The 16,970-nt window shown below is 50.9% G+C and overlaps 1 protein-coding gene across 2 annotated transcripts in view; it reads left to right on the top strand.

The window, feature by feature from the left end:
• PREX1 (phosphatidylinositol-3,4,5-trisphosphate dependent Rac exchange factor 1) overlaps positions 1-16,970 on the top strand; it is a 181,610-nt gene that overhangs the window by 102,511 nt on the left and 62,129 nt on the right. For both annotated transcript variants that reach the window (XM_061437890.1, XM_061437889.1), the window contains one exon: positions 9,915-10,076. In XM_061437890.1, coding sequence (XP_061293874.1) covers positions 9,915-10,076 — 162 coding nt within the window. The remainder of the gene's footprint in view (positions 1-9,914; positions 10,077-16,970) is intronic.

Here is a 16,970-nt window from a genome sequence, read left to right as displayed (position 1 = left end):
ACACAGGAAGTCACAGGTCTCTTTACTGTGGCCCCCGTTGCCCCAGCTCCCCGAACCGCAGTGCCCACCCTGCGTCTTGCCTCGTGGGCTGAGCACCGACACCTTGCCCACAGATGCTTCAGCACCTCCGGCCGCACCAGCTCTTTCCGGTGTGCTGCACAACGATAGCCTGGGGCCACTTGATTCCCTCTGGGTGGGACACCTGCTCTTACCCACTCCTTTCAAAGCCAAGCTGATTCTTGATCTTGCTAGGGACCCTCCCAGATCACTCTTCCTGGGAGTGCTGCCCGAGTCCTGCTTTCTGCCACACTCTACATAGTGGTTAAGGGTCTGAGTCTGGGGACTTCCCTGGTGGTTCTGTGGTTAAGAATATGCCTTCTGATGCAGGGGTCATAGGTTCGATCCCTGGTTCAAGAACTAAGATTCCACACACCATAGGGCAACTAAGCCTGGGTGCCTCAACTAGAGAGCCTGCGTGCTGCAAACTACAGAGCCCACACGCTCTGGAGCCCGTGTGCAACGAAGGCTGGATGCAGCCAAAAAGAGATAAATATTTAAAACAAGAAGAGAATTTGAGTTTGGAAATCTAGCTCCACCTCTTCTTAGCTGTGTGACTGAGGGTAAGTTGCTGGATCTCTCTGTGCCCCTATTACCTGATCTGTAAAATGGGCATGGTCCCATCTAAGGGGGTGGTCACTACTGAGGTCAGCCAATTTTTGTTGTCCATTGAAAACGCAGACCCGTGGTGACCGGAACTTCGGCTTTGCTGAGAGAGCCTGGCAACAGCATTTGGCCTGCCGGGGCAGGATGGTGACCTAGGCTCTGATACAGTCCTGCCCTATGCAGCCAGGAGACCAAGGCTCAGAAAGGGGAGGCGACTTGCCCAAGGTCACACAGCATATCCTGGTCAGAGCCAGAATGGGAACTCCCAGACCCGAGCCCTTCCTTGCTGTCTTCTCTGCTCTCTGCCCAAGTGGAAGGAAGGAGTTTAAAAGACCCACGTGCATTCTTTCTTTTCTCCCATTAATTCCTCATCCCAGGGGCTACAGTTTACGAACATGCAGCAGGGGCTGGAACTGTTAACATCGGGAACGCTTGGCGTGAAATATATTTCATCCAGTTGCCGCACATGGAGTTTTTGTTGTTTTGTGCCAGACAGCTTTTTTGGTTCTGGGTTTTCTTGGACTTCCACATGTTTCTTTGTTTCTTGTTTTCTTTTTCTTGCAAGGGGTGGTGGGTCTTGTCACTGCCCCTTCATTTCAGTCCTGCTGTTGCCCTGGATAGGGCATGTAAGGACCCAGAACTGAAATACAGGAAAAGTCTTAATAATAGAGATCAGAGCTTGGCTTGCTGAGCTTTCGATGTGGGTGCCTCAGGTGGAGGTCTGTGGACAGCGCCCCAGTCGGGTGCAAGATCAGCCCTTCCTGGAGCCGGCTGAAGTGTCCACAGAAAGTGGGGGTTCTCCATGGGATCCAGCCCCCACTGGTGACCATCCCACACTCCAGGCTGCTGTTTTCTCTTTGTAGAGGGGACAGCATGCCTTTCACCTCTCGTGTCTCCTCTGGAGCCTCCATCAAGCCCACATCACAGTGAGTGGTGGATATTGCCCCTTCTTCCAGTGACAGATCCAGCTGTTTTCACACCGTGATTTTATGGATCTGTCTTCTCATGGCTGTATCCAGGGGCTCCAGTGATGGTCAGGCTCTTCCCGTCTCCTGGCTCGGTTTTCCTGTGTCCGCCTTGTTCCTGGGAGGTTCCCTTCTCGTGGTGGCCGCACTGGCCTCCAGCAGCCTCAGACCTGCATCTGATTAGCGTGGCCACGGGGGAGAAGAGAGTGTGTCTTTCCCTCCTGTGTCGTGTAAAGTCCCAGACTCAGGGCTTGTTGGGTCGGCTCGGGTCCCCCAGGGATGAAACTCGCGGCCTCAGCAGTGAAAGTGCAGAGTCCTAACCACCGGGGAATCCCCTGCTTTCCCATGCTGTGCTTGAGCTGGGAGCTGCGGCTGGGAGATGGAAGGTTCTCGAACATGCCCTGGGAGCGGGCCTGGAGCGGCCTCTCTTGGACTCCATGATGAGGGAGAGGACGGGAAAACGGGGGCCCGTCTCCTCCCTGCCTCCTCCTCGCCCCTTTCTTCCTCCACCTCTGGGCCCCGTGTTCTGAATCTTGAGCAGGCTGAGCCAGAAAGGAGGAGTTGGCTGCAGTCGCGTTTCCTTGATGCCCCGGTTTGGCCTGGAGTTGGAGGCCCCGTGCCCACACCTCTGGGGACACGACGTGGCCACCCTAAGTGGACACCAGCAGGCGTCCTTTTGGTAAATGTGACGGGAGGGGAGGGGGTGACGGGGCCCCTGGCGGAAGCGGCAACTCCTCTGCTCTGACATCCTCTCTTCCAGGAAGCCCTCACCTCAGGCCCCGCTTCTGAAACCACACGGGGCTGGCTGGACGGATGCTGGGGAGAGGTCACCCGGCCTGGGCCTGGAGGGGCTTCTGCCGCTGCTTTGCTGGGTGCCCGTGGCACACCCCCTCCCTTCTCTGCCCTCAGTTTTTCTAAGGAGTCCCCAGGGCCTGACGCTGCTCAGATGTTGCATGTTTGTTCTGAGAGCCTGCTTTGGGAGTGTTCATTCCCGCTTGGTCCTGTTTCTGGAGGGGCCCGTGGATGGGCTGGATGCCCACCAGGTCCTGCCTTCTGGCTCTGTGACCTTGCGCAAGAGGCCTCGCCCCTCTGTCCCTCAGTCTCTTTCTCTGTGGCCTGAAGATAAACATGATTTTGTCTCGTGGGCTTGTCTGGTGGCTCAGACAGTAGAGTCTGCCTTCGATGCAGGAGATCTGGCTTCCATCCCTGGGTTGGGAAGATCCTCTGAGGAAGAGAATGGCAACCCACTCCAGTATTCTTGTCTGGAGAATTCCATGGACAGAGGAGACTGGCAGGCTACCGTCCATGGGGTCGCAAAAGAGTCGGACACGACTGAGTGATTAACACACCTCATTGGGATGATTTGAGGATGAAATGACTTAAGAAATTGAAGTTTAGAACAGTTTTTGGCATACTCAGTAAATACTCAAATGCTAGCTATTATGATTACTACTATGACTACAACTTTCACTGTTATTATTACTACATAGGAATAATAATAAATGTAAGAGCTATTATGAGTATGGAAATAACCATGATAAATATCATGTCCTTACCGACCACCAACACGTTTACATTCATCAATCTGTTTGATCCTGGCCATAGCCTTTGGATCTGATTGTGATCCCATTTTATAGATATGCACACTCAGCCCACTTGAACCCTCTGAGGTCTTACAGATGCAGAGGGCTTCTTCTTGGTCATGTAGTTCTCCTAAGATGCTTGTGTGTGTGTGTGCATGTGCTAAGTCCCTTCAGTCATGTCTGACTCTGTGCATGGACCGTAGCTTGCCAGGTTCCTCTGTCCATGGGATTCTCCAGGCAAGACTACTGGAGTGCGTTACCATGCCCTCCTCCAGGGGATCTTCCCAACCCAGGGATCGAACTTGTGTCTCTTACATCTCCTGCATTGGCAGGCGGGTTCTTTACCACTAACGCTGCCTAGGAGACCCTCTCCACGCACCCTCCCTGCCCCAAAGATGCTTAACAAGCAGCTTTTGGGTTCCTTCCAGAAAAACTCTTCTCTGGGCCAAGCAAGCCCTGTATGTTCATGAAGCTGTTCCACCTTGGATGTGGATGTCAGGGTTTTCAACACCGTAGTCTGTCTATTTTGAACTTGACTCTGTTGTAGCTTACTAAGACAGTGTGTTAAGTTCTGAATTGGGAGGGAACCTTTTCACCTCCCTCCTTTTGCACGTAAGACCTTTGTTAGTGCAGCTCAAGCTTCCATTAATTTTGAAGATACCCATACTTTATGCTTGTCTGGGATTGACTGGGACATCTTTGGGATTCCGGATCCTTGCAGTCTCTCTGGGATTATGAAGCAGTAGGGACTCTTTCAAATACAAGGGATAGAAAAACTAGCTCAAGCAGCTTTAATTAAAAAAAAAAAAATGGACTCCACACTTTCACTGCCAGGGCTGGGTTTGATCTCTGGTCTGGGAACTGAGATCCTGCAAGCTGCATGATGGGGCCAAAAAAAAAAAAAAAAAAAAGGGCTCACATAACTGAAACATATGTGGATACATGATTTGAGGTATGGCTAGGTCCAGTTGTCATTAGGCAATTGCAAAACTCTTTCCCAAAGCTGCTGCACCATTTTATAGTTCTTCTTGCAATGTATGAGGATTCTAATTTCTCTCTATCCTCACGAACACTAGTTATTGTCTTTTCGATTGTAGCCATTCTAGGGGCTGTGAAGTGTTATCTCACTGTGGTTTTGTTTTGGATTTCTGGTAATGACTAATGATACTGAGCATCTTTTCATGAGTTTATTGGCCATTGGTGTATTGTCTTTGAGAAATGTTTCTTCAAACCATTTGCTTTTAAAAAAAAAATTGAGTTATTTGTCTTTTTATTAATTTGTAAGAGTTTTTTGTATATAATGAAAACAAGTCCCTTGTTAGACATATATTAATAATTTACACATTCTGTAGATTGTTTTTTCTCTTTCTTTATAGTCTTTGAAGCACAATATTTTTAACTTTGCTCAAGTCCAGTTAATCTAATTTCTTTTAGTTGCCTATGCGTCTGGTGTCATATCTAATAATGCATTGCCTACCCCAAGGTCACGAAGATTTATACCTATGTTTTCTTCTAATAGTTTTATAGTTTCAGCTCACTCTTTTAGATCTGTGATCCACTTTGAGTTAATTTTTGTGTACAGTGTGAGAAGGAGTCCAAGTTTATTTTTTTTGTATGTGGATAAAGTTTTCCCAGTAGCATTTGTTGAAAAGACTGTTCTTTCCCCATTTAATTGTCTTCACACTTTGTTAAACATTTACTGGCCATAAGTGTAAGGGTTTATTTCCGGGCTCTCATTTCTTTCCCATTGATCTTATAGCTGTCTGTATGCCAGCGCAGTCCCACTTCTTACAGTTTGGAGGTAGAGTGCAAGTAAAGGGCAAAGCAAGTGCAAAGGCCCGGGGGCAGGAACAGGCGGTGAGTTTGTAGCTGGGGACAGTGGAGCCCACACTCCCTTGTGAGCAAAGAAAACAAAACTAACACTTTTCCTTCAATTTTGGTCCAGCGAGCAGCCTGGTCGGAAGGGCCCTGCTGAGTTTCAGTTCTCTACCCAGCACTGATCTCAGGCAGGACAGACAGACAGAAAAGGGAACTAACCTTTCTCTCATTTTCACTAGCTACTGGCTGTTGGCAGCCCCTCAGGGAACCCATCAGAGGAGGATCCCTGGGTTTCCTGGTTCATGTCTTGAGCATCTCTCGCCTGGACCAGTGGCCATTAGCCAGTCTTCTGGCTTTTATGTTCATTTTATGTTCTTGCCAGTGCATCTTCCACTTGGCAGTCAGAGGGATTCTGTAAAGGCTAAATAAAAGGGATGTTGTTAGGCCTCAGCTAGTACCCGCCCCCCTCCACCCATTGCTTCTCTGAGGCTCTTGGGATGAACCTGAAGAGTACCCCCCGACCGCCCCTGATCTGGGTTTAGCTCCTGCCTCCAACCTCGTCACACGTCGTCTTCTTTCTCACTCTGCTGTGGCCTCCCTGGCCTCCTTGCTGTTTCTTGCTGCCTCAGGGCCTTTGCCTGTGCTCCTCTCTTGCCTGGAGTGTCATTCCCACATGTTCTTGCATGGCCCATGCCCTCATTTCGTCCAGGTCTCCATCTGGAGGCCCAGCTCCTCGAGACAGGCCATTGCACCTCCCTCACTCTCTGTCCTCATTTCTCACCTATCACTTATCCATCATATAACTTATATATTTATTAGGGAGGAAAGTACTCCTATTTAACTCTCAGAAAGGTTATAGAACAGTATAGCGGTTCAGAGCACTGACCCCAGAGCCAGATTGGTTAGGCCCCAGTCTGCTTTGTGACCTCAGGCAGATGACTTGACCTCTCTGGGCTTCAGTCCTTATGTGTGTCAAATGAGGGTAAAAACAGGAACCATCTCATGGGGCTGATATGAGGGTTCCGGGAGCCTGACAAGAACATACACCCTCCGCGAGTGTTAGCTCTTGTTATTACTGTCAGTGGTTAACGCTCAACTTGTGGACTGTTCTCCCTTTGACCGTGAGCTCCCGGAGGGCTGTCTTGGGCTCAGTCTGTCTCTGTTGAGTTTGGGAACCAATGGAAATACGTCCTCTGTGTAGGGTTGGCCAAAAAGTTTGTTCGGGTTTTCCTGCACACCATTAAAACCCGAACAAACATTTTGGCCAACCCAATGCAGAGCACTCGATACTCAGTGACCGGCCTGCCTCTGCCTCACTTCCTCCTTGAAGCCTTTCCGGCCCACACTGTCCTTCCCCTTCTCTGATTTATCATGAGCCCTTTCACCACTTGGGGCTGTTGTCTGGGCCCCTCCCTCCCCTCCTCCTCCCCTCCTCCTCCCCTCCCCGTCTTCCCTGGAGCAGCTTTCCCAGCTCACTTGCCTCCAGAGAGAGGGCTCCATCTCCCCCTTTTGCTTCCCCGCTGGCCCGTCCCTGGCCCAAGAAAACCCCCAGGGTCTGAGGTTACAGAATGTCTGGACTTTGGCACCATTAGGATCTGCTACTGTTTGGGCAGAGAAGAGATAAACGTGGCTAGAGGAGGGTCGTGTTTGGAGCTGGTGCTCCGCAGGGTACGCACCCAACACCCGGCCGGCCCATTGCTGCTCACGGGCTCAGCTCACATGTCCTGTCCTGTGGCGGCAGGCCTGATCCCGGCCAGTGGAGACACAGTGCTCACCGAGGCTGTCCTTTCCCAGCCGGGTGGCTTTTCCCGCAGTGTCTGATTTACCCCTCACCATGGGCTTCCCTGGAGAAGGCAATGGCACCCCACTCCAGCACTCTTGCCTGGAAAATCCCATGGATGGAGGAGCCTGGTGGGCTGCAGTCCATGGGGTTGCGAAGAGTCGGACACGACTGAGTGACTTCCCTTTCACTTTTCACTTTCCTTCATTGGAGAAGGAAATGGCAACCCACTCCAGTGTTCTTGCCTGGAGAATCCCAGGGACGGTGGAGCCTGGTGGGCTGCCGTCTATGGGGTCGCACAGAGTCTGACACGACTGAAGCGACTTAGTAGCAGCATGGGCTTCCCTGGTGGCTCAGCTGGTAAAGAATCCACCTGCAATGCGGGAGACCTGGGTTCAAGCCCTGGGTCGGGAAGATTCCCTGGAGAAGGGATAGGGTACCCACTCCAGTATTCTTGGGCTTCCCCTGTGTCTCAGCTGGTAAAGAATCCACCTGCAATGAGGAGACCTGGGTTCAATCCCTCCTGCTAAGTCTGCTGCTAAGTTGCTTCAGTCGTGTCCGACTCTGTGCGACCCCATAGACGGCAGCCCACCAGGCTCCCCCATCCCTGGGATTCTCCAGGCAAGATCACTGCAGTGGGTTGCCATTTCCTTCTCCAATGCATGAAAGTGAAGAGTGAAAGTGAAGTCGCTCAGTCGTGTCTGACTCTTCGTGACCCCATGGACTGCAGCCCACCAGTCTCCTCCATCCATGGGATTTTCCAGACAAGAATACTGGAGTGGGGTGCCATTGCCGGGAAAGGCTACCCACTCCAGTGTTCTGGCCTGGAGAATTCCATGGACTGTATAGTCCATGGGTTCACAAAGAATCAGACCTGACTGAGCAACTTCACTCACTCACTCACTCATGATAGACTCAATGGACATGAGTTTGAGCAAACTCTGGGAGATGGTGAAGGACAGGGAGCCTGGCGTGCTGCAGTCCATGGGGTTGCGAAGAGTCGGGTACGACTGAGCGACTGAACAACAAAGCAAATGACTGTGAGCAGAAGCATACAGCCAGGTTCAGATCAGGTTCTTCCTCTTACTTCTCAGAGGCCTTGGTGCGTCAGCTGAGCCTCTGTCTCCTCGTCTGTTAAATGGGATGCTAACAGAACCTACCTCCCAGGCACAGGGCCGAGGCTCAGTAGGCACTGGCTGCTGCCTGCAGTCCTTGTCACCGTCTTCCTTCTCGTCGCTGGTTTTCTTTTCTATTTTTTAAAAATTTATTTATTTAGCTGTGTCGGGCCTTTGTCGTGGCACGTGGTATCTTTGATCTGTGTTGCGGCAGATGAGGTCTTTAGTTGCAGCTTGCGAACTCTTAGTTGAGGCATGTGGGATCTAGTTCCCTGACCAGGACCCAAAGCTGGGCCCCCAGCACTGGGAGCACGGAGTCTTAACCCCTGGACCGCAGGGGAGTGTCATCACAGGTTTTCAGATGATAAACCTGCAGCTCAGGGTGGAGGGCATCTGGGCTAAGGTCGCCCAGCAGTCCAGGGGTGGAAACAGCCCTGGAGCCCACGTGTGGCTGTGCTGGGAACCAGCTGGCCGGAGCGTCGTATCTGTGATTTTTGAGAGAGTAGAGAGATGGAGAGATAGTGAAACATTCGGGCACGCTGAGGCCAGCTGATGAGAGAAAATTATCTGTGCCAGTCGGTTAGGCGGTGCGGCCTGAAAATCTCCTCTGGTATCTCGAGGCCTGGCTAGTCTCTGCGTCTCAGTTCCTTATCACACGTCCTATGGGGCTGAAACCCTTGGATTAAGGCCCACCTGTCCTCCGGAATGCCCCAGCCTGTGTTGTGGTAAGGTGGGAGAGGAGAGTGAGAAATGGCGGGGAGGGGCTGGCAGATTCAGGCTCCTGACTGGCCTCTTCACATCTTTTCTCCATGTCCCCGTGAAGGCCAGCAGTTCTATTTTTTTTTTTTTTTAAGATTTCTTTCTTTCTTTTTTGACCATTTTTTTTTTTTTGGCACCATTTTTAAACTCTTTATTGAATTTGTTACAGTATTACTTCTGTTGTTTATGTTCTGGTTTGGCCAGGAGGCATGTGGAATCTTAGCTCCCTGACCAGGGATCGAACCCGTACCTGGAGGGTTCGATATCCTGGAAGGCTCAACTGCTGGACCGCCAGGGAAGTCCCCATGGTGTTCTTTATACCCATTTTACAGATGAGAAAGCTGGGGCTGGGGAGGAGCAGTGTCTGTGACCTCCTCTGTGATCTACCAGACTCTGCCTCTGACTCGCTCTCCTCCTCTCTCTGGTTTTCTCTCTTCCAGCCACACTGCCTCCGGGATGTTTCCCTTTCACAGCCCACATGCTCCCACTCTGCCCCTTTGCAGTTGCTGTTCCTGCTGCCAGGCATGCTCTTCCCCCAGATTTGTGCAGGAGTCCCTCCTTGGCTTTGTCCACACTCTCTGTTCAGATGTCAACCCCCTCGGAGGGACCTTCCCTGCCTTCCCTTTCTGAAAGAACACCACCTTGCCCAAGACCTTGTAGCCCCTTCTGATGTGTCTTCATAATATTTGTCTAATCTTGTGTTACATACTTGATTTTTATTTTAAGCCCATCTTCTTTATTAGAATGTAATATCCACCAGGGGCTTCCCAGGTGACTCAGTGGGTAAAAAATCCTCCTGCAGTGCAGGAGACATAGGAGACACAAGTTTGATCCTTGGGTCGGGAAGATCCCCAGAGGAGGGCATGACAACCCATTCCAGTATTCTTGCCTGGAGAATCCCATGGACAGAGGAGCCTGGCGGGCTACAGTCCATAGGGTCACAAAGAGTCCGAAACGACTGAAGCGACTGAGTATGCACGCATGCAATATCCACCAGATGAAGAATTTTTCTAGTGTATTAACAGATGTGTCCCCCAGAACGCTGCCTGTTTTGGAGGAGCTGCTCAGGGGACGTTTATTGAATGTGTGAATGAAAGACTGAGGTTCCCTAGCTCCAGGTCCCAGTTTGTCCAGAGCAGAGCTGGGACTTGGCTCAGAGCTGGGTGATCTAGAGGCCGTTTGGTGCCCTCTGGGTTGATGTCGCTTATCCCTGCCCTCTCCTCTAACCTAGGAACTGGCCAAGAGGACCCCCGGCAAGCACCCTGACCACCCTGCAGTCCAGAGCGCCCTGCAGGCCATGAAGACCGTCTGCTCCAACATCAATGAGACCAAGCGGCAGATGGAGAAGCTCGAGGCTTTGGAGCAGCTGCAGTCACACATTGAAGGCTGGGAGGTGTGTCTGGGGCAGAAGGAACCTTCTGGGCTGGAGACAGACCCAGGCTGGGGGGAGTGCACAGCTGTGGGTTCACACTGCCGTCTGGGCACCAGCTTTAGCCTGTGGCATATTTTGTTTGGCCTGCATGTTGCAAAAAAAAGTTTAATTATTTTTCAGGGAGGTCCACATAAAAGTATAGATTTCAAGTTTCTCTTAAAAAATTGGGAACCCTGGGCCCCCATTTTGCGTGGCATCAGCCATCGGAGCCTCTATTCTCCCTGCCCCACCCCCAATCACTCCCCTTCACGTTTCCTGACCTGCCTGCTGTCCTTTGAGCTTTTGATGCCAAGGTCAAGGGTAGTGTTTAAGGGTTTACTCCGGGACAGAATTCTGGCTTCAACACTCCTTTACGGTGGCTTTAGGCAAATGTCTTAACTTCTCTGAACCATGCTTTGTTTATCTATACCTGTACATAGTAGGTACTCAGTGAATGGTAGGTATGGCTGTTACTGGGCTTCCCTGGTGGCTCAGTGGTAAAGAATATGCCTGCAATGCAGAAGATGCAGGAGACATGGGTTCAGTCTCTGGGTGGGGACAATACCCTGGAGGAAGGCATGGCAACCCATTCCAGTATTCTTGCCTAGAGAGTCCCGTGGGCAGAGGAGCCTGGTGGGCTGCGGTCTGGGGGTCGTCAAGAGTCAGACAGGACGGAAAGCAACTTAGCACAAGCACATGGATGTTACTGTGGTCATGATTATTAGGGGATGAGATTCTTGATCTCTTCTGTTGTGGCTTCCTTAAGTTATTAGAGTCTTCCTGAAAATCTGTAGAAGGAAATGGGAGAATCTGAGTAAATAAAAAAGTTAATATCTGAGTAAGTACAGCTGGAATGGGAGATTGAGACTAAAGGGGAAAGTCTTGGACATAGATTTTTCTCGGAATCATCGGCCTTAGACCGTTTGGATTTTCTGGCACTTGCTTCGTTTGGGATTTCCACTTCATCTCCCTGTGTTTTGTGTGTGTGTGTGTGTTCTGTCGCTCAGTCGTATTTGACTCTTTGTGACCCCATGGACTGCAGCCTGCCAGGTTCCTCTGTCCATGGAATTTTTCAGTCAAGTATATTAGAGTGGGTTGCCATTGCCTCCTCCAGGGAACCTTCCCAACCCAGGGACTGAACCCACACCTCTTGTGTTTCCTGCATTAGCAGGCAGATTCTTTACCACTTGCGCCTCCTGGAACACTCTCCCTGTGTTGGGGAGTCCTAAATGAGACTGTCGGAGAAGGCAATGGCACCCCACTCCAGTACTTTTGCCTGGAAAATCCCGTGGACGGAGGAGCCTGGTGGGCTGCCGTCCATGGGGTCGCTAGAGTCGGACACGACTGAGCGACTTCACTTTCACTTTTCACTTTCATGCACTGGAGAAGGAAATGGCAACCCACTCCAGTGTTCTTGCCTGGAGAATCCCAGGGACGGGGAAGTCTGGTGGGCTGCCGTCTCTGGGGTCCCACAGAGTCGGACACGACTGAAGCGACTTAGCAGCAGCAGCAGCAGCAAATGAGACTGTGTTGCTGGGAGGTCGAAGGTGTGGCTCCAGAGGGGAGAGGCCTGTGTTCAGGAAGGAGGTGGGTGGTTGTGCATTAGTGTTTATCATGTGCCCACTCTCCTTCCTGCCCAGCTGAGTCTGGAGAATAAATAATTGCATTTCTCAGATTCCCTGAGATGGGATAGGGTCGGACAAGATCAGATCCAGCTGCGTGAGATTTGGAAGGCAGGGCTGGGACAGAGGCCACCCTTCTGCTCTTGCAGCAAAGCACAGTCATGGTTGTGTTGGCTCTCTGTGATCACATTTGCAGAGCGCCCGGCTTCCAGCTTCTGGGTGTCAAGGGGAAGGGCTCTGTTGTGCTGTTGGTGGTGTCTGTCTGGCAGGACAGGGTGGCTTTGTAGCTGATAGTTAAGGCTACATCACCTGAGGCCTGGCAGCAGCAGCTTGGGCAGCATTTCCTGAGAGTACCAGCTTGGGCGGGCTTTCCCATTGGCTCGACAGTAAAGAATCGACCTGCAGTGTTGGAGACGCAGGTTTGATCCCTGGGTTGGGATGATCCCCTGGAGGAGGGCATGGCACCCCACTCCAGTGTTCTTAACTGGAGACTCCCATGGACAGAGAAGCCTGGCGGGCTATACAGTCAATGGGGTCGCTAAGAATCAGACACGACCGAAGCGACTGAGCATGCACACACCAACTCGGGCAGGCAGGGGTCTGATTGTCCCTTTCCCCAGTTAGGGCAGGGGCAGTGGCTCCCCTGGAGGGCCAGTTGGGCAGTGTTCTTGGTTTTCTGGCAGCTGTAATTCTAGGCTGCTCTAGCCCCTCCAAGAATTGAGTAAGGAAAGCCCTCATTTTTTTCTGCTTAAAATGCTTTGCTTGGTTTCTGTTCCTGCAACTGAAAATTGTGTCAGTTAGGGTGTTTCCTCTAAGGAATCTTGTTTCACCTTCATGATGCCAGAGCTCTGATTTGGTTTCTTGTGACCCTTTGTGGTTCCATGGTGGCGCAGCTCCAGGTATCATCTGACACAAATCAGGAGGAGATGGGACCCAGTTCTCCTCCCTAGTGGAGGAAAACCTTTCCCAGAAGCCCCAGAGGGACTTCCTTTCCCATCTCATTGGCCAGAAATCAGTCACTTGGCTACTTTCACCAAATATGCTGACCTGAAGTGTATATACAGTGGACATGTTTAAGTATCTGTCTGTTTGGGCTTTGAGTTTCCTGGCAGCCAAGTTAAAAAGAGCAGGACACATCAGCTACTTATCATTCATTTGTCAAAAAAAAAAAAAAAAAAAAAAGGAAGAAGCTGGGCAATTCTTCTGGGAGACAGAGTTCTCGACATCCAGCTAGAAAGAAAATTTCTCATGTGGGCGCCTGTGAGGAGCATTAAGCAAGCAGTTTGGCAGCCAGACCAGAAGTGATTTCCAGATGCCTTCTGGTAAATGCCTAGGGAAATAGGAACTAAGGGTCTTTGAGGCTCTTATGACCCTGAAAAATCTGCAGTTTGAGAATGGCGCTTATTTTGATCAGTGTTGCTGGGTGCAGTAGGAAATAAAGTGACCCAGAGTAAGAGCTGCTGGCAATTATTGAGCACATGTGACACATTACTCCAACACAGGAAGAGAGGGCTGTTGTTATCCCCATTTCACAGAGTAGAAAACTGAGGTCCAGGCTCTTGACTTTGGGTCCAGCCTTTTAACTTACAGATGATCCTGCCTTAAGCAAGTCTGTCTTATTCTCCTGGCCTCATTTCCCCCTACTTGTCTAATTTTGGGCTTCCCTTGTGGTTCAGTTGGTAAAGAATCTGCCCTCAATGCAGGAGACCCAGGTTCGATCCCTGGGTCAGAAAGATTCCTTGGAGAAAGAAATGGGAATCCACTCCTATAGTATTCTTGCCTAGAGACTTTCATGGACAGAGGAACCTGGTGGACGGTAGTCCCTGGGGTCACAAAGAGTCAGACACGACTGAGCGACCACACTTTCACTTTTACTTGTCTCATTTCAGAAATAGTATCTCTAAAGCTGTCTCCTGGTATCATTTTGTCAATAAAGTGAAGCATAGAACACAGATGATTTTAGGAAAATGTGACATCGTTTTCTGTATAGTAGAAAGGTTTTCAAGTTTGATCCTCAGAGTGGACTTGGGAAAATAATATGTTCCAGCTAGAACAAATAATGTTTAACTATGAAGCTGCTTGCAGTAACTTCATGCCATCAGCAGTTAGCGCCTCAGGGGACTGGATGACTTAGGGCGGCATTCACAGTGAACAAAGGTGGTTGCCGGTCCTGATTTTTGATTCTCTTCTTGATACTTTCTAGTCTCTTTGACCTCTTGCCAATCTGATTAGATAGCTGTCCTCTCTCTCGCAGTATGGCTGGCAAGGGACTTGTTTCCAAAGGAGGTTGATCTTGTCTTGGCCACTCTCTTGCTGTGTGCTCAGGCTTGCATCATTAGTTTGATCTCTGATCTGTGGTTTTTTTGGCCTGATCCTCTATAAGCCAATTGTCCTTTTTAGTTGTGGGACTGGTTTAGTTAAAACCAGATAAGGTAATCCATAAATCCATTTTATTGAACACCAGGAAATGGGAGTATGTCACAAGAGTGTGGAAGTAAGCGTATGGGCCCGCCCCCTCTGCTTGGAGGGGTGCCTTTGCCTCAGTTTCCTTATCTGATAAGTTTGGATAGAGGCAGGAGACCACATGGCTCACTTGAGGATTCGGGGATTATGCAAAGCGCTCAGAACAGTGTTTTTTTTTTTTTTTTATTGGTTCGGAGTAAATACTCCATAAATGTCAGGAAGAGCCGTGGCTGCAAAGCAGGATTTCTTGTTTGATTTTTTTAGATGAGAAAGCATCATGCAACTTTGGCAGGGCTTGTACCAGTGTGGGCTGACCCTCCTGCAAAGGGATGCTCCACAGACTTCCGTGAGAAGCTCATGGTCGTAAAAAGACATGCATGGTCTTAATAAGAAAAAGAGAGAACATACCACTCTTACTGGCTCTGGATGCCCTGGCTTAAGAGACTGTCCACTGTTCACTCCCCCAAAGAGAGACAGCAGGAAAGAAACGTGAGGAAAACGTGAAGTTAAAAAGAGGGGCCATAAATAGAAGTTCTTGTATGTTCTTCCCACCCGCTCTGGGATGCCTTGTGCTCTTGCCCCTCTGAAGACCCCTGCTGTAGGCCGACAGATGCATCAAAACACTTCAGGTCCCCGTCTAGGAGGGGCACAGGTGGCAGAGGGGAGAAGGTGGGGCAGTAGGGCCACCTGTCTGGGTTCAGGTCTCAGCCCACCCACTCACTAGCTGTATCATCGTGAAAGCCGTTTAGTCGTGTCCGACACTTTGCGACCCCATGGGCTATATAGTCCATGGAATTCTCCAGGCCACAATACTGGAGTGGGTAGCCTTTCCCTTCTCCAGGGGATCTTCCCGACCCAGGGATCGAACCCAGGTCTCCCACAACGCAGGCAGATTCTTTACCATCTCATTCTTTCCCTGAGTCACCAGGGAAGCCCAAGAATACTGGAGTGGGTAGCCTATCCCTTCTCCAGGGGATCTTCCCAACCCAGGGATCGAACCCAGGTCTCCCGCAATGCGGGCAGATTCTTTACCAGCTGAGCCACCAGGGAAGCCCAAGAATACTGGAGTGGGTAGCCTATCCCTTCGCCAGGGGATCTTCCTGACCCAGGAATTGAACCAGGGTCTCCTCCTTTGCAGGTGGATTCTTTACCAGCTCATTCTTTCCCTGAGTCACCAGGGAAGCCCAAGAATACTGGAGTGGGTAGCCTATCCCTTCTCCAGGGGATCTTCCAGATCCAGGAATCGAACCAGGGTCTCCTGCTTTGCAGGCGGATTCTTTACCAGCTGAACTACCAGGCAAGCCTGGACTAGCTGTGTGACCTTGAACAAGTCACTTCGCTGTTCTGTGCCTTTGTTTCCTAAAGTGAAACTCCATTTCTGTAAAGTGAGAGTTGTAAGGATTAATGGAGTTCTGTGAGATACTTAGAACCGGAGTTGGCGGGTGGTAAGCCGTGCACCTGTGTTAGCTTTCGCCCTCTTCTCTGCACAGCACTTCACTTCTGCTCTGTCTGAAGGAGGCCTGCAGCCCTGACCGGCGGACTTCATGGTGTTCAGCCTCTTCGTGTGTATCTGGTCCTTAGCCCCACCCCTGACCTGGGTTTAAGGATTCCAGGGAGACTGTCAGCTGGGCTTCTTTCTTAGCAGAGCTGGGGTGGAAGAGGCCTCCCTCTGCAGCATCCTGGGCACTTCAGATGCAGTTTTCTGGGTGGCCCTTGGCTGAGGCCAGGGAGGCAACTTCCCAGGCTAGGTGTGCTTCTCTCTGCGGTCCCCTGGCCTTGGTCTAGGTCTGCATGGCCTCTGGGCTCTTGGTCCCTACAGCCGGGCCCGGTGGTAGGTTCCTATACAAGCAGCCTTCCACCCTGAAGGGCAATGGGCATGACAGTATTTTGGTTCCCTTCGTTTTGGTGTCAGCTGGTGCTCTGTATCTCACAAATCTGGGTATTCCCTTTACTCTGAGTATAGTTATTCTAAAATACTATACGTTGGACTACTTCCCTGGTGGCTCAGAGGGTTAAGAATCTGCCTGCAATGTGGGAGACCTGGGTTCAATTCCTGGGTTGAGAAGATCCCCTGGAGAAGGGCATGGCCACCCATTCCGGTATTCTTTCCTGGAGAATCCCATGGACAGATGCGCCTGGCAGGCTACAGTCCATGGGGTTGCAAAGAGTTGGACATGACTGAGCGACTAAGCACAGCACGTGCAAGCAGCCCAAATCCCCTTTGGAGCCTGGAAGGACTGGTAGGCGGGCACGAGTGAGGTGGACAGAGGAGACAGAAGCACGGGGTCTCGAAGGAAGTGTCGCGCTGCTGTCTGCTCTGAGCTGCCCTGTGGGTCATGGATGGACTCTCATCACCGGGGAGTCGCGCTCTCCATTTGCGTGGATGCTGAGGCTCCAGGGGCTGCTTTTGCCCCCATATTGGTGGAGCAGCAGGCACACTACCGTGCTGGGTTGCTGTGCTGTGGGTGTCACGTATCTGCCGGTGGCACACAAGCATCTAGGTGGTGATTTCTGTTAACGGGTATGTGCTTGTGTCCTGGGCTGCACAGCCCTTGGCTGCAAAGAAGTTGGTTTTCCAAGACCCAGAGGGGGCTCTCTGGCACCACTGGGTGAATGGATTTGTTGTTTCCAGCTGGCCCATGGGCACCAAACAAACCCACTCTGACAGCAACAGAGGGAATTGCGGTGGGCAGGTAGCAGACAGTCTCATTTCGGAGTTGCCAAAACCAGTTCCCCTTGCTGGGTCTCAGAAATAATTGAGATAGCAGGCCTCTCTGGGGTATGAACTTGT

The sequence above is a fragment of the Bos javanicus genome, chromosome 13 (assembly GCF_032452875.1).
Source record: "Bos javanicus breed banteng chromosome 13, ARS-OSU_banteng_1.0, whole genome shotgun sequence".
Classification (NCBI taxonomy): Eukaryota; Metazoa; Chordata; class Mammalia; order Artiodactyla; family Bovidae; genus Bos; species Bos javanicus.
This window is presented reverse-complemented; position numbering and strand designations above follow the sequence as displayed.